Consider the following 18,974-nt stretch of genomic DNA (forward strand, 5'->3'; position numbering starts at 1 on the left):
GTAGCCCAGGCCTCCCTCTTGCTCCATCCACCTCCGACTTGCACACATTCTCGGGGACGGTGCTCACACTTGGAAAACCAGCAGGAAGGCAGCAGTTCAGTAGTAGCCAAGGCACACCTGGTCCATGGACAATTTTATTCTGTAAGAAACAGGAAGAGGTTGGTGAACCACATCAGCTCTGTAGAAACAGAGACAAACGTAACCCAACAAGGAACAGGCAGGCATTCAGGACAGACCCCCATCACAATATCACTGAGAATGCATCTATTTCTAATCCATGCACAGCGAGAAGCAGTAGCCGGCAGAAGCCAACTGTCCCCTGGCAGAAATGGAGAGCAGTGCTGCCCCCTTCTGCCCGCAGAGTGACACTGACCACCCCCAGCAGCCGCGGGCTGCCTCACCTGTCAATTGGATACGGCTTCTCACAAAGGTTGACCAGCACATACAGATGCCGCAGAGCATACTCGTACTGGAAGGAAAAAAACCACAATCAAACATCATCACGTCACCATACAGCCGATTCCTAATGTGGCATATCCCACTTTTGTGGTTACAGACCTAAAGCCGCTTGAACAGTGATTCTTGACCTTTTTTGGGTCACGGACCCCCTCCCCCCTTTGGATGACCTGGTAAGATTTACAAACCATCTCCCCTAACATGCGCTGCGCAGAGGGGCTGGCAGGCCTCGGAGAGCCCTCTCAGGCCCAGGTTAGGGGTTCTGGTTGACAACTCTCAGGGCCCTGCTCCCCTCTGGTACCCGGCGCCTCCCTGGCCATCTGGTTTTTGTTTCTGGGAACCTCACTCTGGGACAGGACACTGATGAGGGGGACGCAGGGTAAGAGAATGCCAAGCTGGATCACTGCAGGTTAAGACCCAAAGAGCTGGGGATGCTTAGCATGAGAAACAGCTTCAGGGGGATCTGAGAGCTCTTTCACCAGGAAAGAGAGGTTCACTGTATGTGCTTCCCGAGACAAAGAAGTATACCGAAGGCTGAAGTATTTATTCAGTAAATGGGAAATTTTAAATTATTAAATAAATGAAAAATAACGGCTTCCTAATAAAGCAGAGCCACCTCCACAGGGGCCAGGACTCCATCCTTGGAAGTCCACGTGACCTGGTGCGCACATCACGGCCCACAGAACCTCCTGCAGCGGTGGGAATGCAGCTCCTCCAGGTCAGAGGCCACTGGTCCCACTGAACACTTGAAATGTGCCTTGGGCGGCTAAGGAACTGAGCTTTACATTTCATTTCACTTTAATTTAAATTCAAATCCAAGTAGCCCCATAAAACTGGTGGCTGCCATATTGAAGAACTCAGCTGCAAAGCAGGAGTTGGCAAGCTTTTTCCGTGAAGGGCCAGGTGGATAAATACTTTAGTCTGCGGGCTGCAGGAGGCTCCTCCACTGCAGTGTGAGGGCAGCCAGGGCACCAGGCGACCGAGTAGAACGTGGCCGTGTCCCCGGAAAACTTTGTTTCTAGAAACAGGCTGGTGGGGAGGAAACCCGCTGGCTGCGGGCAGGCCTGGACCTGGTGGCCACGGCTGGCTGACCCCTCCCCTGAAAGGGTCCAAGCATCACACAGGGCTGACCAGGGAAGAGGCCTCTCAGGGACCTTCCACCCCTGCCTTGCTACAGTCTACAAAACCTTGGTACCTCCTCCTCCTCCTGCACAGGCCAGGGCCTCACTTCCACAGTGAATCCCTCGGGGAGGAGTCAGAACAGACCCAGAAGGGAGAAAAACCTGTGTGGCCGGTGTGCAGGGCGGGGGTGGGGCAGGGACAGCAGCAGTGTGACGAGAATGGGGGTTGAGTCGCCCGTGACTGGTCAACTCCTATCCATGGGGACAATGAAGAGGAGGACCAGGATTTATGGTCAGTGCGCTGGGGCAACCTTCTTCCTCTCATCCCTGTCAAAGGCCTCTGAATGAGCCTGTTGTCTCCTTAGCCTGGGTGGAACCTTCCGGAAGCTGATGCACCTGCTGGATTCCCAGCGGACAGTGTCAACTGCGCGTCCGGGTTTAAGACGAAGGGCAGGCCCGGTGGCCCCCGGGCTCACCGTGGAGGAGTGCCAGTTGAAGCAGTATGTGCGGAAGTGGGTCACGGCGGCCTGGTAGCAGTCATGTGCCGTGAGCGGGGCCCTCTGGGACAGGAGCCTGTCCACCTCGTCGTCGGACCCCGTGAGCAAGTACACAATCTTCCACACCGACTTCTCAATGGCATTCCTGCTCTGTGAAGAAACACACCTTCTCAGAATGCATCGCACCTAAGGAAGCCCCTCTTGGGACCCCGGACGCATTAGGGGCCTCTCTTCACACAGCCCCGACCCAGTACGTTAAACAGCTGCCAACAGAGCCGTTCTGCGGAAGGCAGACGGCGTGGCGCTGGGACCTGCGATGGCTGGTGTGTCCTTTTAGGGACCTCCCAGCGTGACGGGAACGCTGACACCCGAATACCTGAAGAGCAGGCACGCACGGCCCGCTCCGAGGAAAGGGAAGGGGGACATAGAACTGCACCCCAAATCGATTACTGCACCCTTGCCCAGTGCAGAAACCACCACGGGGTCACACCGAGGGACAAAAGCGAGGATACTGTATTCTTCCCAGATGAAGAAAGCCAACGTCACACAGAGGAAGCGGCTTCTTCGTTAACCAAAATTTACAGTCAAGGCCTCTGACCCCCCGCCCGCAAGCCTGAATGCCACAAAGCCTCTGCGGCCACTGCATGTCACACCAGCAGCTCTCAACACGTACGGTTCAGAACCACGGGGAGCCCAGCCTCGCGGGGCGCCACAGATCCCCCTTCTCCAGCGCCAGGACTGTGCGAGACTGGGCTTCCCCCACATCCTTCAGCCAGCAGAGGCGAGCAGGTGAACGCAGAGGCAGGGACGAGGGACCAGCCGCCTCCCGCTACGCTGGGCAGAGAAGAGGTTTGCAAAAATGTAACGTGATGCCACTCTTCTCACCAAAACTGGTCTTTAGAAAAGGGTCATATTTTATAAGAAATATATTAACACAGAATGGGATTATTATTGTCATTTCTAAGACTAGGAAAAGTATGAGAACGGCTATACTGCACTGTGGCATGGAGAGAAAATACCTCCTGGCTAATAAACCACAACAGCAGGAGAGGCCAGCTGTCGGGATGACTGGCTACAGGGTGCGGGAAAGGGAAGTTTATAGTTGTTCCTATGGAAAGTGCTACAATGATTAATCAATAATCGTACAAGAGTAAACACTGTGTTTCATGTTCTCACCACTGGAAACCTCCTTTTGCCCCACCCTGTCTAGGAATGTGCGCAGATTTTTATCCTTCCCAGGAAACTCAGGCCACATTTCAGTGCGTCAGTCCCTGGGCCGTGCTGACAGGGGTGAGGGGGGCCACAGAGCTGGCTTTGCGGGAAGAGACGGCCACCCAGCAGCCCCGTGGGTGTGCTCCTGGTGTTCTCACCACGTCGCTGTAATGTGACACGTAATTGTGCCCGTTCCAAACAGGCTGATGAGCTCAGTCATCGCAAATGCCAGCCCAAGCGTTTTCAGAGATTTAGGCTCTATGACTTCCTAAGGCGGTAGAAATTTTTTGTAGATTGAACTTTTGAAAAACATAGGATTAGCTAGTAACTCACCAAGCAGCAAAAGAAAAATGTCCTCTAAGCAACTGGGTATAAAAGAAAAGAAAACCAAAAAATTCCCATATGCCAGGGCCTCTGGGGAGGACACAGGAAGTGGCCTGATTCCTTTGCTCCCTGCTACTACAGAGGTCAATGTCAGTTTACCAATGAAGAATAAAGGCAGCCACTGCTCTGCTCACTGGCTTCTACTGACAAAGAAACAAAGGCCAGTGTCCTTTCCCACAAACTCTCTGCGGCAGGAGGAGGGGTGGCCACAGAGTTCCACCTCCTGGCTCTGAGCAACACTGGATCATGCTCGGGCGGCAGAGGCCGAGCCTGTGCGGCCGGAGCCGCGCCTGTCCCAGGACTGACCTCCAGGTGCCTGTGGATCTCCTCGACAAGACGCCTGGACTCCTGCAGATCATTGGTGGACATCAGTTTCCTTTTCATGATCATGAGGGGCACCTCGGGGCTTGGAGTGAGGTCAAGGTGTTGGACCGGAGGCAGCGAGATAGGAGCACTGGCATTATGTTTTGTCCCCTGAAACTGCATCAGTTTCATGGCAGAGAGCGACTGTGGGGGAGAAAAAAGCAGATTGGAGTGGGAAGAGCAGACATGCCGACCGTACTGGGGTCCTGGAGGCCCACAGCTCACTCCGCATGCTGTCAGGCCACATCCCAGCCTGAAAACAGGTGCCAGCAGTGGGCGAGGCACCACACGTGAGCACCTGAAACCCACCAACGATGGACTTCACCGATGCCTGGCGTCCTCTTCAGCAGAACTGCTGTGCTCTCGTAGGTGAAAGGCATCCGCTCTTCCATGTCGCACAGAGGGAGGACCAGAGTCGTTTCAGCCTGGGGGGACCCTGAGCTGTGCTCACCCCCACGCTCACCACCTGTCACTACTGACCAGCAGTAGGAGGTACAAAGCACCTATCCAGGTCAGAGCTGAGGTCTGGGTCCACTGAGATGGGCAGAGCTAACACCACAGAGGGGTCACTAAGGTCCAAGCCTTCAGCCACCTGCTGCAACCTGGTCCAGACAGCCCTGATGAGCGTGCCTATTTAACTTCGTGGGTCCCTTCTGGACAGAGTTGGAAGGGGAAAAAAGTCTCTAATTTACAGCCAAAGGTTAAAGGAAACATCCTGCTACTTGCAGAGGGAGGCAGGACCCAGATAATCCGGGGCTTGGGTTTCTGTGGGGCCCTGCTGCAGAAGTGGGAGCGGCTGCTCACGTGTGCCTAGCCTATGTTTAGTGTTTTTGATGCGTGACCTTCTTTCATGCCCCTAATTACCTGTGCATGAGGCTCTGCCTGTGGAGGAAACGGAGACTCAGAAAGGTTACGTAGCTTGCCCACAGTCTCATGACCTCACAAGTTTGAATCTAGCAAAGTCCAATTCCAAAGTGCACACAGGGTCCCCAGGACGGAGTGGCCATGGGTGGCAGAGCCATCGTGCCCCTGCCAGTTTTCACCTGGATCCCACTGCTCTTCACCAGGGCATAAGCAGTCCAGGTGAGTTGGCTGGGGGCCGGGGGACTGAGCCGGAGGCCAGGCTCCCCCACTCACCTTGTTTCCGTACTGCATGACGTGGCTCGTGTTGGTGTGCGATTTTACCAGCTGGTACTGTTTGTGCAGAGTCTCTCTGGTCAGGTCCTCCTGCGAAAATGTCAACAGTAAAGTCCTTCAACCAACAGAGCCCGAAGGCTAAGCCTCGGCTGAACGGCCGGCCCCCCGAAGGGCTCACCACGTCCGAGTCTTCCATCCAGTTGACGCTGTACCAGTCGCCCAGGTAGGTGGACCTCTCCTCGTCGTAGTAGCAGGCGTAGGACGACTCGTCAGGATTGGCGGCAGTGGTTGCGTAAACTACAAGGAATTGAAGACACTTTCGGTCACACCGTGCTCTCCGCTGTGGGTCCCACAGGCAGCATGTGTCTCTGCTTATCCCTGGGGCAATCCGAGTGCCCCCCGGAGTCGGCACAGGGGGCGTGGGGAGACATCGCGGTCCCCAACATTGCTCACTCAGTTATGATAACGTGACTAAAATGACATGTGGAAGAAAGAAGCCCGTGGACAGACACCGTACAGCAATAAGCAAGCACGCACGCGTATGAGGACATGAAGCTATTCTGGACCAATGCTGCAAGATCTTAACAGCTCTGGCAACTTGAAGAATATGTACCTAATTCAGTTTCTACAGAAAATTAACATTTATTGAAGAAACAGATGGACTGAAACTATGCAATAGCGATCACTTACTATCTATGTACCATGCACTGAGAACTGTGATTGACAAGCGTTACCACCTAAAACGATAAACAAACTAACAGGTGCCTCCTTTATACCCACTTTACAGGTGGGAATACCTGAGGGTCAACGAGGGTACGTCACCTGTCCAAGATCAGAGGCAGCAATCCCCACGTCACAGAGACTATGTGATTTTGGACCTAAGGAGCTTTACTAGAACCTGCATGAGCACCATGAAACTCACATGCAATTTCCTTCTGCCCTGGCCAATAGTCCTCAAGGAGCAGAGGAAGCCCAGCACATCTACACCTGTCTCCCCACTTCTATGTACCAGGCTGCCCTAGATCCCCACTATGGAGAGTGTTCGGTTCTTCACATGAGCAGAATCAGGAAAGGACCAAATGCACCCCTGAGCCACGTGCTCACCCCACCTGGCTCAGAGCCCAGGGTGCCCCCCACTTACCGTTGATGTCAGTGGGCAGGTTCCTCATCATGGACCCGGACTCACAGGCTTCAATGTAGAACACCATCTGCGAGGTGAACGAGAAGGCACACTTACCCCTCGGCCAGGCAGACCGCTCGCCAGGGCCACTTGGGCTCTGCCCAATCTCTTGACCCATTCTAAGAGTCTTTCAGCCACCCCAAATGCTGACGTTACCTTTTGGTACTTTTTGTGTTTGTACATGTAATGGATGGTCTTATTCAGGTCCTTGACATGAAGCTAAAAGGTAAGAATATTGACATTCAAATCACGACGTCAAGAGAAACCATTTGCCAAATAACCCACGATAAAGTCCTAACGATGCTTTAACGGTCTCATTTACCAATCCTTGGAAATACTGGTAGTGAGCAGCATTATCCCAGAATGTCATCGCAAGGGTTTTATTCATGGATTTAAAAAGGGTAGGAGAATATGCTTCCTCACCCCTTACTCTGTCCAGAGCATTCAGGGACAGTGGCCATTACTGTGCCCAGGCAATGCCCCAAGCCCTGACACAGCCACTGATGGGGACAGGGACAGAAATGTAGAGAAAACTGGCCTGAAGAGGTGCCTCTGGGTAGAGCTCAGCACCTAAATGTGCCCCCACACACCACCCTGACAGGACATTAGAGACCCATATGGCACGTTTAATGCCACCGCCGAGGTTTTGGTTTCCGATCTAGAGTGTCTGTAAAATGTTAAGGAAAACTCACGTCGTCGTTAGGAAAAGCCAGTAATCCCGGCCCTCCGTGATCAGTGAAGTAAACAAACACGTGGTCCCGGGGGCCGCTGCCAAGAGAAGACAGACAAGAGTCAGAGTCGGACTGTTCCCTGTTTCTGTTTCTACTTCCATTTCTCTGAAAGGTCGCCCTTTCCCAGAAACTAAGAAGTTTGAGGATTACAGTCTCCCAACCAGGAAGTCATTCGGCGCCACAAGGCACATCCCGGAGCCCTGGACTCCGAGTCATGGCCGGGGCGGAGGACACCCGTGCTGGGGAGCTCAGCAGAGAGAATCATGTGATTTGGAGAGCAGGGTCTTTGGCAATTGGGCCTCATCTCCATTTAGAGGTGGGCAGTGCCATGGACCAGCCCTAGGATCCACGGGCAGCAAACACAGCAGGGGTGAGTGATGTGGAACATTTCATTAAGAACAAGGAGGAATCCCGGATCACAGGCTTCATGTGGTGCAGGAATGGGCTGCCAAAAGAAGCCACCCACCCTGGGAGCCTGCCCTAGATCAGGACAAACTCCCCATTCTGCTGTTTCTCACGGGGAAGAAGCTGGGAGCCAAGAACAACTCTAATCTGGCTGCTGGGTCACTCAGAAGAGTGTGACGGCCATAAAGAAAGTGGACTTTACCTCTTCAAGACCTTTCCCGAGCCCTTGCCCTTCACTGCTTCTGCATCACCTCTCAGCACAGCGAGGAAATTCTGTGGCGTCACATCCTACAGAGAATTGGGGATCGAGGTCAGACAGGGCGTGCCCGGGCACAGCGTTTGCTGAGTCTGCAGCAGGCCCGGGCCACCGGCGCCCACACAGCTCCAAGGCCCGAGGCTGAGGAGCAAACACGTGGAGCCGAGAAGGGCCCCAATCAGGGTCAATGTTTCTAGGGCGTGTGCACCATCTCTTCTCAAATAACACCTTGTCCGTGGCTGATGGCACTCAGCAAGCCTGCGGTTCCTTCTCGACTATCAGGAAGTCCATACGGAGAAACCCGTGGATGCTGGCCAGTCGGGACAAGCAGCGGAGGAAAAGCACACCCCTCAGGGAGACAGCGAGGAGGCAGCAGGAACGTCAGTGCTGGGCCCGCCCCTGGCGTCCAGCTGGCCGCCTAAAAGGCTGAATGTCGAGATCATTCGATGTCCTTACAGGGCATTTCCTAAATTGATCCCTGCTCATTTTTTTAAAAAACAGCAATACAGAAAAGCACCAAAGGAAACAAATCACCGCCCTGGCTGGTGCGGCTCAGTGGATTGAGCGCTCGCATGTGAACCAAAGGGTCGCCAGTTCAATGCCCAGTCAGGGCACATGCCTGGGTTATGGGCCAGGTCCCCAATTGAGGGCGCCAAAAGGCAACCACACATTGATGTCTCTCTCCCTCTCTTTGTCCCTCCCACTTTCTCTAAAAAAATAATAATACAAAAAGAAAAGAAAAAAGAAAAAAAGTCACCAAAAACTCACCACTTAGATTCCAGACATTGCCTTATACAAGGTGAGGCAAAAATAGGTTCTCCAAAAAACTGAAAACCTACTTTTGCCCCATTCTGTATAACTATATAGAAATAATTTCATAAAAATGGGATCTGTGTTACATGTATGATATGTTCGATTGAACTGTACGTGAATTTAAAAGAGAAAACTGAAACTGAAAGAATTGCTAAACTTCAGAGAAACATTTATCACCAGGAATACTAGTTCCTAAAAGATCCTCCTGACATTAAGAAAAAGAGACCATGAAACTGAGGCTGAAGTCATCGTAGTGTTTTTGACAACGCGTCCCTTTATACAGCCTCAGTGGCCAGGAAAGACAGAATAACTCTGAAGTGATGTAAGATAATAAGTAATGAAAAACTATCTCAGCAGACTCTGAAGATGCTTTGCACAGGGCTGGTGCTGAGAACGCTGATTTTCGGAAAAGAACGGATGGCCTGTAATGGGATAAACAGCAACACCCCCAGAAAACCAGGTGTGGTCAAAGGAAATGTGTTGTCAGGCTTAATATCCAAGACGACTGGAAACTGAAGACAGGTATGCTACGACTCCTAACTCCCCCTGCCCCGCTTTCTATCAAAAATTACTCTGAACACAAATCTTTCCACAAACATGAACCCCTGGCCAGAAATCAGTCTAGTGAGGTTCCGATGCTAGAAATGCCCAAAACATGGAAAACTCATCACAGAAAGAGAATAAACTCCGCAGGCACCAGCCCGCAAGCGCCTCACCTCCCCGGTGTAGTCCTTCAGGACTCCCTTGTACACATCCGAGCCATTGGGCCTGTTGATCACGACTCCTGGAGTGGGGTTGCTGAAAATCAAAGGACACAGCTGAAGCCCCAAATCGGACATGTCTCTGAACTCTCTCTCTCCAAAACTATGGCTGTTGTACACACATATAGTAATCAACTGTGTTTGTCAACACAGCTCATCGCCCACACGGTCGGTCAACAGGTGTTCGGGATATTGGCAGCTGGGGGATCCTGGTCATCCCACAAGTCAAGTTCTTGGCGGGAGCAGTGAGGCTGAGGTCTACCACCCAGGACAGGAATGAAAGCCCAGGTGTGCCCGGCCCCCTGTTGGAAACCGCACAGCATCCTGGGGGCCAGATCTCACGAAGATCTCTCAGAGCAAAACCACTTGCAGAAGAAGACAGAACGAAAGACAAGACTTTAATGTAAGAACTTAGGCATTAAAGTCCTGAATGGATTATGAGCTGCCCCATGATATCAGGAAAGGACAGCAGCCTTCATAGGTGTCCACAGCAGGGGGCCGAGGAGCAGGGGGGAACTTGCACTGGTTAAGGGTCGTATCCATCCTTGCTGTTCCCGGTCTCCTCCAGAAATCAGATAAGCAGGCATGAGAAAACTATTTGCAAAATTATACTCAACAAATAATAGAAGTAAACAGGTATACGAAGGGTGGTGGGATCCCACCTACAAAGGAGGCTTCTCCCAACAGGCTGCCGCCCATCTGCTTGGCAGTGAGGAGCACACACTGCAGGGCCCGGCCGCGGGCTCTCCGGCCTGAGCAGGAACTTCTGATGTTCTCAGCACTTCCAAAGCACCAGCCCCAAACTCCCTTCAGCACCCACTGCCCGTGTCCCCGCCACTGCCAGGGCACCCCAAGTTACGTTCAAAGCCCTGCATGAAGCAGCTCTGTGAAATTGCATCTGTGAGTCTGTTTCTATCCTAATGTTAGGCCACTGATCTAAGGATTCCATAAATGTCTAGTGTCTATGCATTTTTTTTTTTTTTAAAAAAAGCCCTGAAGTTCTTGCCACCAGGGAAAGCCCTCCGCACTTACTCGTCAGCGTTGGCAATGTCGTCGTACATCATCACCACGATCTGCTCGTCGGGAATCCCATTGCGGTGGACAATCTGGTAGGCGTGGCACGCATCCGCCTGGGAGAAATGATTTCAGCAAGTGTTAGGTTTTGCCCAGGAGGCCAGTTTTGGAGGTTCTAATGAGCAACGTGTTCTTTCTAATGGAAGGCATGCTGTGAATCACTCCCTCTTGGCAGGCCTTTAAATTATTTTAAAACATATACATTTATATTTCTGCACTAATTTTTTTTAAAAAAACCTTTTCCCCATTATCCAACCTCTTATTCATCAGGCAATTAATGTATATGTGGAACACACACACACACACACACTGCCGCCGCATCTACAGGTAACGAGGGCCTTTGAGAAAATCAGTATGTCAAATTTAACCTACCCCTATGATGACAGTGGGAGTGAGTCACACCCACCAACTCACCTCAGTGACAGATCATCCTATTATTTATTACTCCTGCCAGAAAGTACGTTCATTAAAAAACAAAAACTTAGAAATAAATCTAACAAAAGAAATGCAAGACTTACTTAAAATTACAAAATACTGCTGAAGGAAATTAAAAGAAGATCTAGCTAAACAGAGAGACATCTCATATTCATAGATCAGAGACTTAGTACTATTAAAATTTTTTAAGATCAGCAGGCTTTTGTAGAAATTGACAGGATGATCCTCAAATTTATATAAAACTGCAAAAGACCTAGACTAGACAAAGAAGTTTTGAAAAAGAACAAAGTTGGAGGACTTTCACTTTCTGATTTCAGAACTAGTCTGAGAAAGAATGTGTTTCCATGAATGGTGCAGGGACAATCTGGATGTCCACCTACAAAAAGATCAATTTAGGCCCTCATTTCACACCGCACACAAAAGTTAACTCAAAATGGATCAGACTTAAAGATAAGGGCTAAAACAAAATTTCTGGGCGATAACAGAAAATCTCTGGGGCCTTGAGTTATAACTACAAAGATATTATAGATATGACACCAAAAGCATGCTCTAAAAAAAAGACAAAACAGGATAAACTGAACATCATCAAAATTTAAAAAATTAGCACTTCAAAAGACACCATTAAGAAAATGAAATGACACACTACAGCGTATGAGAAAATATTTGCAAACCAATTATCTGATAGGACTTGTATCCAGAATATGCAAAGAACTCTTGTACCTCAACAAGATAATCAGCCCAGGCAAGAAGATGAAAAGATCTGAGCAAAGATCACTTACGAAGATACAAGACGCATACACAGCCAAGCCCAGCAGAGTCAGACACAAACAGCACATTGCATGGCAGCTCCAGACAGGTAGCCCACGGCTAGTTACAGGCCGTGTCTGACATTGATCTGCACTGGAGTCCTGCCCAAGTGGACCCAGCACCAGTACAGCCAGTCAGTGGTGGGCTTCAGACCTCACCAGAGCTTGGCCCAACGAACCACATGAGCAGCACACGGCAAGGGAGATCCCTGCAGGGACCAAACCCCGCTGGAAACCCCGCTGGGGGAGGGTGCAGTATTTACTGGCACTCAGAAGAAATAAAAGTAGGGTTAAAACAAGTCAAGTAATTTGGAAATGCTGTTGAAAGCTCCTTGACTCACTTCCCTGGGACAAATCTGATCTATACAAATTTCTCCCCTTAAAAAGAGAGGGGCCTTATGAGGTAACGTTTGAGGAGGTTATTGAGCAAGCCTTTACCCTCGGGACTACTGAGCAGAGATTGCCACGGCTCAGCATGTTTCAGGGTGTGTTAGTTCTGACGGGCTTACTAATGCATCCCGTGATTTCCTGCAGCAGGCTGCCTGCTCTTGCCTCCCGCTCAGGCCGGCTGTCAGCTACCTAAGACCGACCAGCCTGGAGCAAAGGCCAAGTACAGCTGGCACACCCTGGTCTCAGTCAGTGTGAAGGGTTTTCTAGGCAGGAAGGAGATGAAAAGGGGTCCTCGTGGTCCGCTTCTCCAGCAGGTGGATGTATAACGTCACAGGCCCAGGGTCAGTGGCTTGGTAGGGTTGCCAGGGCAGTGGAGGGCAGGGATGACACCTGAGGTCTGTGCAAAGTCCAAAGCCCACGCTCTTTCATGATCTTCCGCTGCCTCTGGCCTGTGCAAGGTCAGCCCTCCTGCACGAACTGCATTTCCCTCTCGCCTGCTCTCTCCCCACTGTTTCCCCTCTTTAAAACCAGGTTTCTTTTTCTAAATATAAAAGGGAACTTTGCAACCACATGGATTAACCTCAAAAACATATGCTCGGTCAGTGATTTTCAATGGGTGTGCAGCAGACATTTTTAAAACATGAAATACCTGACTATTTAATCAGGGGCACTGACCTCTTTTTCCTTAGATTGTCAAATAAAAAACAGTAGGTGTCTAGTGTGAATGAGTCAAAATTATACCTTTTTTTTTTTTTTTTTTTTGGCCAGATCAGCAAAAAATATATATTTTTGGTGTCCCACAGGATGTCAGTAATTAGTTGATGTGCGCCGTGAGAGGAACAAGGTTGAAAATGGCTGTGCTACGTGAAAGCAGCTGGAGACAACAGACTACACGTTGTCTGATTCTGTTTCTGTGAAGTTTCCAGAGAAGGCAAAACAAGAGACAGAGAGCAGATCCATGTTTACACGGGGCTGGGAAGAAACAGAGACAGACCGCACATGGGCACAAGGGAACTTTCCAGAACGATGGGAGGGTCCTAGGACTGGACTGTGGTAACGCCCGCATCACTGTATGAATTTACTGAAAATCACTTAACTACCCAATTATCAGGTGAGCTGTCTGACACGTACACTTATGTCTCAGTGAAGCTGTTTCTAAAAAGTGGTAACGGCACACATTTTTTAAACGTATAGAATGAAAGGTGGCCTTTTTTTTTTTTTTTTTTTTTTTTTTTGGTAGAGTGAAGTTTTTATTCACTCTCCAAGGAGGGGCACGGTGTGGATAGAAACACTAGCACTGGGGCGGGGGCGGGGGTGGGGGGTGGGGGCTTTGAGCTGTTATTGCACTGTAATTGGATTAAAAAGGATGGGGGTGGGGCCGTTGTGCCCTGGGCGGTTGGGGCGCTGGAGCCTGAGGCTGCAGTTTGCTCCAATGTTATCTTCTCCTGTGACTATAGGGAGCGGTTGATTAGTCACCTTCTATTCTTGCTTCCCAGTAATCTCCAGTCCCCAGGACAAGCTCAGGAGCAAAGCGGCAGCCATGATAAGAAAAAACAAGTTTTCGCTAGGCCGTAGCACCATCTTCTTAGAAACCTCCGCGCCATGAGAGCCAAGTGGGGGAAGAAGAGACTGCGCAGGCTGAAGCGCAAAAGGAAGACGAGGCAGAGGTCCGAGTAAACCGCTTGCTTGTGCGCTCTCAGAAGCCACAGGAACAGAAATAAGGGAAGCCAGAGGCCAGGGTCACTGATACAAATCGTTGGACCGCAGGTCTACCATCTAGAACTTCTCCATGGATCTAGAACAAATATTGCCATCTGATCGCCACGACCACCTTTTGAGAGACCCACCCTGCTCTTACAACAACAGTCCCTTTTGGTCCTTTGCCCCTGACCGTGACATTTCGGACTGGTTCTGTTCTCATTTGTGGCTGAATGTGTACAACAAATCATCTCTTCTTAGCTGAAGGAAAAAAGAAAAACCGAGTTTTCTTATATTGGACCCAGGTGTCACCTGGGGAAGGCCGTGTAGGGTGACTCCATGTCCAGTGGGCAGCCTCATCTTCTATCTCAGCACCGACAAAACACATCGTGATGAAGGATTTGTTCCACAGCTGACATGTGGTTTCCCCACATGGTTGCTGGCCATGAACGTGGGTGAGGAGGAGGCTGTCCGCAGAGTCCCGAGAGACCAGGAAGGATTAGAATCCTGTCTCCAAACCTCATTGAGGCAGGGTGAAGGCGTCAGCCTGGGCCAAGCTTCCACTGCCCACTGCTCCCCTAGTCGCAAGTCTCAGGAGGCCGGAGGAGAGGGAGAAATAGAAAACATCCCCGTACGGGCCACCAAATGTTAGGGTGGACGCTGACGCAGGCTGTGAAAGAATTCACAAAGAGAAGAAAGTATAGAGAGTGAGGATTTTATTCACTCTCCAAGAAAGGAGAGGGGCATGGTGTGGAGAGACACCAGCCAAAAGGTGGCCTTTCAAAGACGTGATGACGCTGCCACCTGACCCTCCATCATCACATCTCTTCCTCCCACCTCCCACAAGCATAAGTGCAAGACCTCTCCTCTCCCTCCCTCCTCCACTCACAGGGGTCTAGCTTCTGCCCCCCACATTGCGAGGATCACTGTCCCAAGGCCTCGCCCTCCCCACACTCAGATCATCCCACCAGCACCACTTCAGACCAAGTCGCTGTCACCCATGAATCCCAGCCAGAAATGGAAAACTGAGAAACCCAATTCAGTCAAGACCAAACATGGTTTAAACGGCCATTACACAGCAATACAGAAGCGCTGATTTGATTGTGCCTGGCACACTACTCTTCCCTTAACCAAAGAAATTTGTGATAATGAGTGCTATGTTAACCCAAGGGACATGCGAGCCTCTATAAAAACATTAGTTTTAAAAGTCTGCATAGGGCCCTGGCTGGTGTGGCTCAGATGACTGAGTGCCGGCCTATGAACCAAAGGGTTGCCGGTTCGATTCCCAGTCAGGGCACATGCCTGGGTTGCGGGCCAGGTTTCCGGTTTGGGGGCACGTGAGAGGCAACCACACGCTGATGTTTCTCTCCCTCTGTTTCTCCCTCCCTTCCCCGCTCTCTAAAAATAAATGAATAAAATCTTTAAAAAAATAAAAGTCTGTATGGGTTCTACAGGGAAAGTTCTTTCAAGTGCTTTTAACTATTAGCCTCCAAAGTCAAGAAAGCCAATGGCGGCAGCTGGCTGGGAACAGAACCGGGCGAGCAGGGACAGGCACTGAGGTTGGCGATGATTCAGCACATGTGTTTCCTCTCTGCCCAGCCTCAGTGCCGTCACCCTCTCATAAATGGACGTGTATGTCCATCTGTGGCCACTTCTTCTGCACAGCTTCCCTTTATTCTATTTCAACACTAAGTATTTTACCCAGGGAACCTAGCAACGCCGAAGAGGAAAAAAAATTTTTTTTCGGGGAGCAAAGGGTAATTGGATGCCTATATTTAATGATGTTTGACCAGTATTTTTTTAAGTTGGTTATATAAAAACCAGGGTGGCTGCTGAATCAGCCTGTGGACTCTCGGTGACCTACATCACGGGGAGGCCTGAGAGGTGAGCAGGTGCGTACTCAGGTTGCTCCTCTGGAAATGGGTCAGGCGTGTTGTTAGGTATTAAAAGGAAAAGGAATCATTTTGTTATGGCACCAAGTTTTTAATCAAGCCAAACTGCCTATTCAGCTAACATACAAAAACTATTCAAGACAGGAGTCATTCAATAATCGTCCATTTTAGAGCTTGGGGGAGTTTATCTAAACAACCCCTGACAGACAGGAAAACCGACACCCTGGGAGGAAACCCACAGCAGAGACACTGGCCAGCCGCCACCAGGACAGACTCCAGGCCTGCGCTGAGCGCACAGCAGCCAGTGGCCTCACCGGCGACGCGCACTGTGACGGTGGCCAGTCTGAACTGAGTGCGCCATGAGTGTAAACGCACACTGGATTCAACGACTCGGGACAAGATAAAAAATGTGTGGTGTCTTATTATCAACGTTTTATACTGATTACAAGTGATAGGATAGTGGTTTGTATATATTGGGTTAAATAAGATAAATTTCATCATTTTTTTTTTTTTTTTACTAGAAAATGTACCACAACACAGATGCTGCTCCAGAGCCCGTCGGCCTGGGCGTGCGTCCAGGCCTGACCACTTGCCATCTGACCCACAGTGGGTGAAGTGCTGACCCTTCCTACGCCTCAGCCCACTCATTCCTAAAGAGGAAGTAAGGGCTGGCACTAAGCCTGTACCCACCACAAGGGATTAAATGAGTTCGCTGGGTAAAAGGCTCTTAGAAGACAGTCCAGCACAGGCTGGGAGTCACTGCATCCTGTTTCTGAGAATTAAAAGATGAAGTGACTTCTCACATTACAGCTTTAGTGAGATACAATTCACATACTACAGAAGTCAGCCTTTTAAAACATACAACCCTGTCGTTTCTAGTATATTTACAAAGTCACACAAATATCACCCTTAATTCCAGAGTATTTTCATCAAGGAGACCCCACAGCTATTCTCCCCTCTGCCCAGACCTTGGCAACTACTAACTGACATTCCGTCCCTATAGATTTCCCTAATCTGGACATTTTGTATCAATGGAATCCTGCAGGACGTGGTCTTTCACGACTGGCTTCTTTTATTTGGCATAATATTTTTAAGGTTCATCCATGCTGAGGGATCAGTACTTCTTTTTTCTTTTTTCTTTTTAAAGACTACATAAGATCCTCTTGTATGGATGGTTATACCACATTTTGTCTGTCCGTGCATCAGCTGATGGACATTTGGATTGTTTCCACTTTTGGGCTGTTATGAATACTGCTGCTACAATCGTTTGAGAACAGTATCTGTGAGAACATATGCGTCCATCTGTCTTGGGTGTAGACCGAGCAGTACCATCGCTGGGTCATGGTGACCCTATGTTTAACCTTTTAAGGAGCTGCCGGACCGTCCCCCAGGTGGCTGCACCGTTTTACATTCCCCCCAGGAGGCTGCGCATTTAATGTATTTACAGACGTGGATTCTTTTCTCATTTATTCCGGGCTGGTGTGTGGAAATGCCAGGACGCTGGGGAGGAGGCTGGGAAGCAAGAGGAGCAGGGCAGAGGCACGAGGGCCACGTGCGGCTCTGACCAAAGCCCCAGGCTTCAGTCCCGGCTGCCCCTCAACTTCTGTGTGGCCTCGGGCAAGCCACTTCCTCTCCTTAGGTCTCAGTTTCCTTACCGATACGACAAAGGTGTTGCCCAGCGGTCTCAACCAGGGATAGCCGATAAAAGCTGGAGACACTCTGGGTTCTAACAGTGGGGTAGACAGTAGGTGATGCTCCTGGTTACTAGTGGGTAGAGGTCAGGATGCTGCTGAACACCCGACAATGTGCGGGACAGCCCCCCACAGAACAACCTGGTCCCACATGTCAGTAGTTCCAAGGCTGAAAACCTTGGGTTAGATGGATGTGACTCTGCAGGAGCCATTTTGAGGAACTGCCAAGCCCCCTCCCAAAATACATGTGCCATTTTATAATCCCCCCCAGCAACGCGAGGGTTCCCTTTTCTCCACATCCTGGCCAACGCACAAACTTTTGCCAGCCTAAAAGGGGTGTGAATGGCTTTTCAAAAGGTGCGTGCTACTAACGATGTCCAGGATTGTTTACAGAACACCAGGGCCATAAAGAAAGAGATGAGTCCTTTTCTTACCTGGTGCCTGTAATTAAACCAGCCGTTCGAACCTGCGACAATGACTACCCAGTGCTTGCCTCCATCCTCAGGACTGTCCTCAGGCACAGCGCCGGTCCCCAGGATCAAGCTGAGCAACACGGCCACTTCCCACATCATCCTGTGCCTTGGCATTCAATTGCAGACACCTGGGAAGGAAAGAGCAGCGTCAGGCAAAAACGGAAGGACAAGCACAGAACGGTGCTGGCCCCCAAGAAAGCGTCCTAGTCAGCAGGTCAAACAATAAGACCATTTAGTCATCAGACAGAGCATGCTGAGGATAAAAATGTTCACAGAAGAATCTTATTTTTAGCTCTGCTGCCCCTTTCCCCAGGTGGAGAAGGGGACTGCCCCTATCCCCCAACCTTCAGTACAAATTCAAGTTATGAGTATATACCAAAGAATATCGAGAAAGCTCTTTGAGCAACCTTTTAAAGGTTTTGTCACGGCTGGGTATGCAGCATATAAAATTCATCAGTAAAACTTACTGCATCAGAAAAATGTTTATCTGGCCAGGTAGCTCAGTTGGTTGGAGTATCATCCTGATATGCCAAGGTTGTGGGTTCGACCCCACACACAAAAATCAACCGATGAAGGCATAAATAAGTGTCACAACAAATTGATGTTTCTCCCTCCCCCCTCTCTTTCTCCCTTCCTCTCTCTGAAATCAATTTTTAGAAAATGTCTACCACATCCTATGAACTATTTGCAAGAAAAGAATATACATGTAATGTACACAGAGAAAAATGGGGAAAGCCAACAAAAATATAACAGTAGTTATTATTGGATGGCAGGTGGAATTAAGGATTATTTTCTTTTTCATACTGGATTTGTCTTTTCTTTTACTATAATTAATGTATATTATATAATAGATGTGTCAAAATTCAATACATGTTCAATGTAAACACTGAATCACAATGTATTACTTGGTGAGCAAGCTAACTGGATAAGCAATAGTCAAACACTGGCAGCCCAAATTAATGTCTCTGTGTAACACTTAATCCCACTTACATGTATCCTGTATGAAAAGCAGGCAAATATTTTAATCCTTGTTCTAGAAAAACCTGCCCAAATCCCTCGAAGTCAGCTCAGGGCCAGACCAGCCATGCCTTCTGAATCCTGGTCCAGCCTTTCTGCTGCATGGTTTTGCATCCCAAGACTATTCCTAATGAAGCACAAGTCCAGTTTTATACTCCGTTGTCAAAACTTGATGTTTTACA

At 49.7% G+C, this 18,974-nt stretch overlaps 1 protein-coding gene across 1 annotated transcript; it reads right to left on the reverse strand.

Annotated features, from left to right (window-relative positions):
• Positions 1 to 20: 20 nt before the first annotated feature.
• On the reverse strand, positions 21 to 17,900 carry LGMN (legumain). Its single transcript, XM_090271327.1, has 13 exons — positions 17,737 to 17,900; positions 10,349 to 10,446; positions 9,272 to 9,353; positions 7,689 to 7,774; positions 7,043 to 7,118; positions 6,507 to 6,569; positions 6,312 to 6,378; positions 5,349 to 5,467; positions 5,171 to 5,260; positions 3,977 to 4,177; positions 2,054 to 2,224; positions 402 to 469; positions 21 to 139 (listed from the first exon to the last, which is right to left on the reverse strand). Exons 1-13 carry the CDS (start codon positions 17,887 to 17,889, stop codon positions 97 to 99), a joined length of 1,317 nt encoding a protein of 438 aa, XP_090127453.1. The 5' UTR covers positions 17,890 to 17,900; the 3' UTR covers positions 21 to 96.
• Between the last annotated feature and the right edge of the window lie 1,074 nt (positions 17,901 to 18,974).

Source organism: Furipterus horrens, unplaced genomic scaffold (assembly GCF_987537825.1).
Source record: "Furipterus horrens unplaced genomic scaffold, mFurHor1.1.pri manual_scaffold_3, whole genome shotgun sequence".
NCBI classification, from domain to species: Eukaryota; Metazoa; Chordata; class Mammalia; order Chiroptera; family Furipteridae; genus Furipterus; species Furipterus horrens.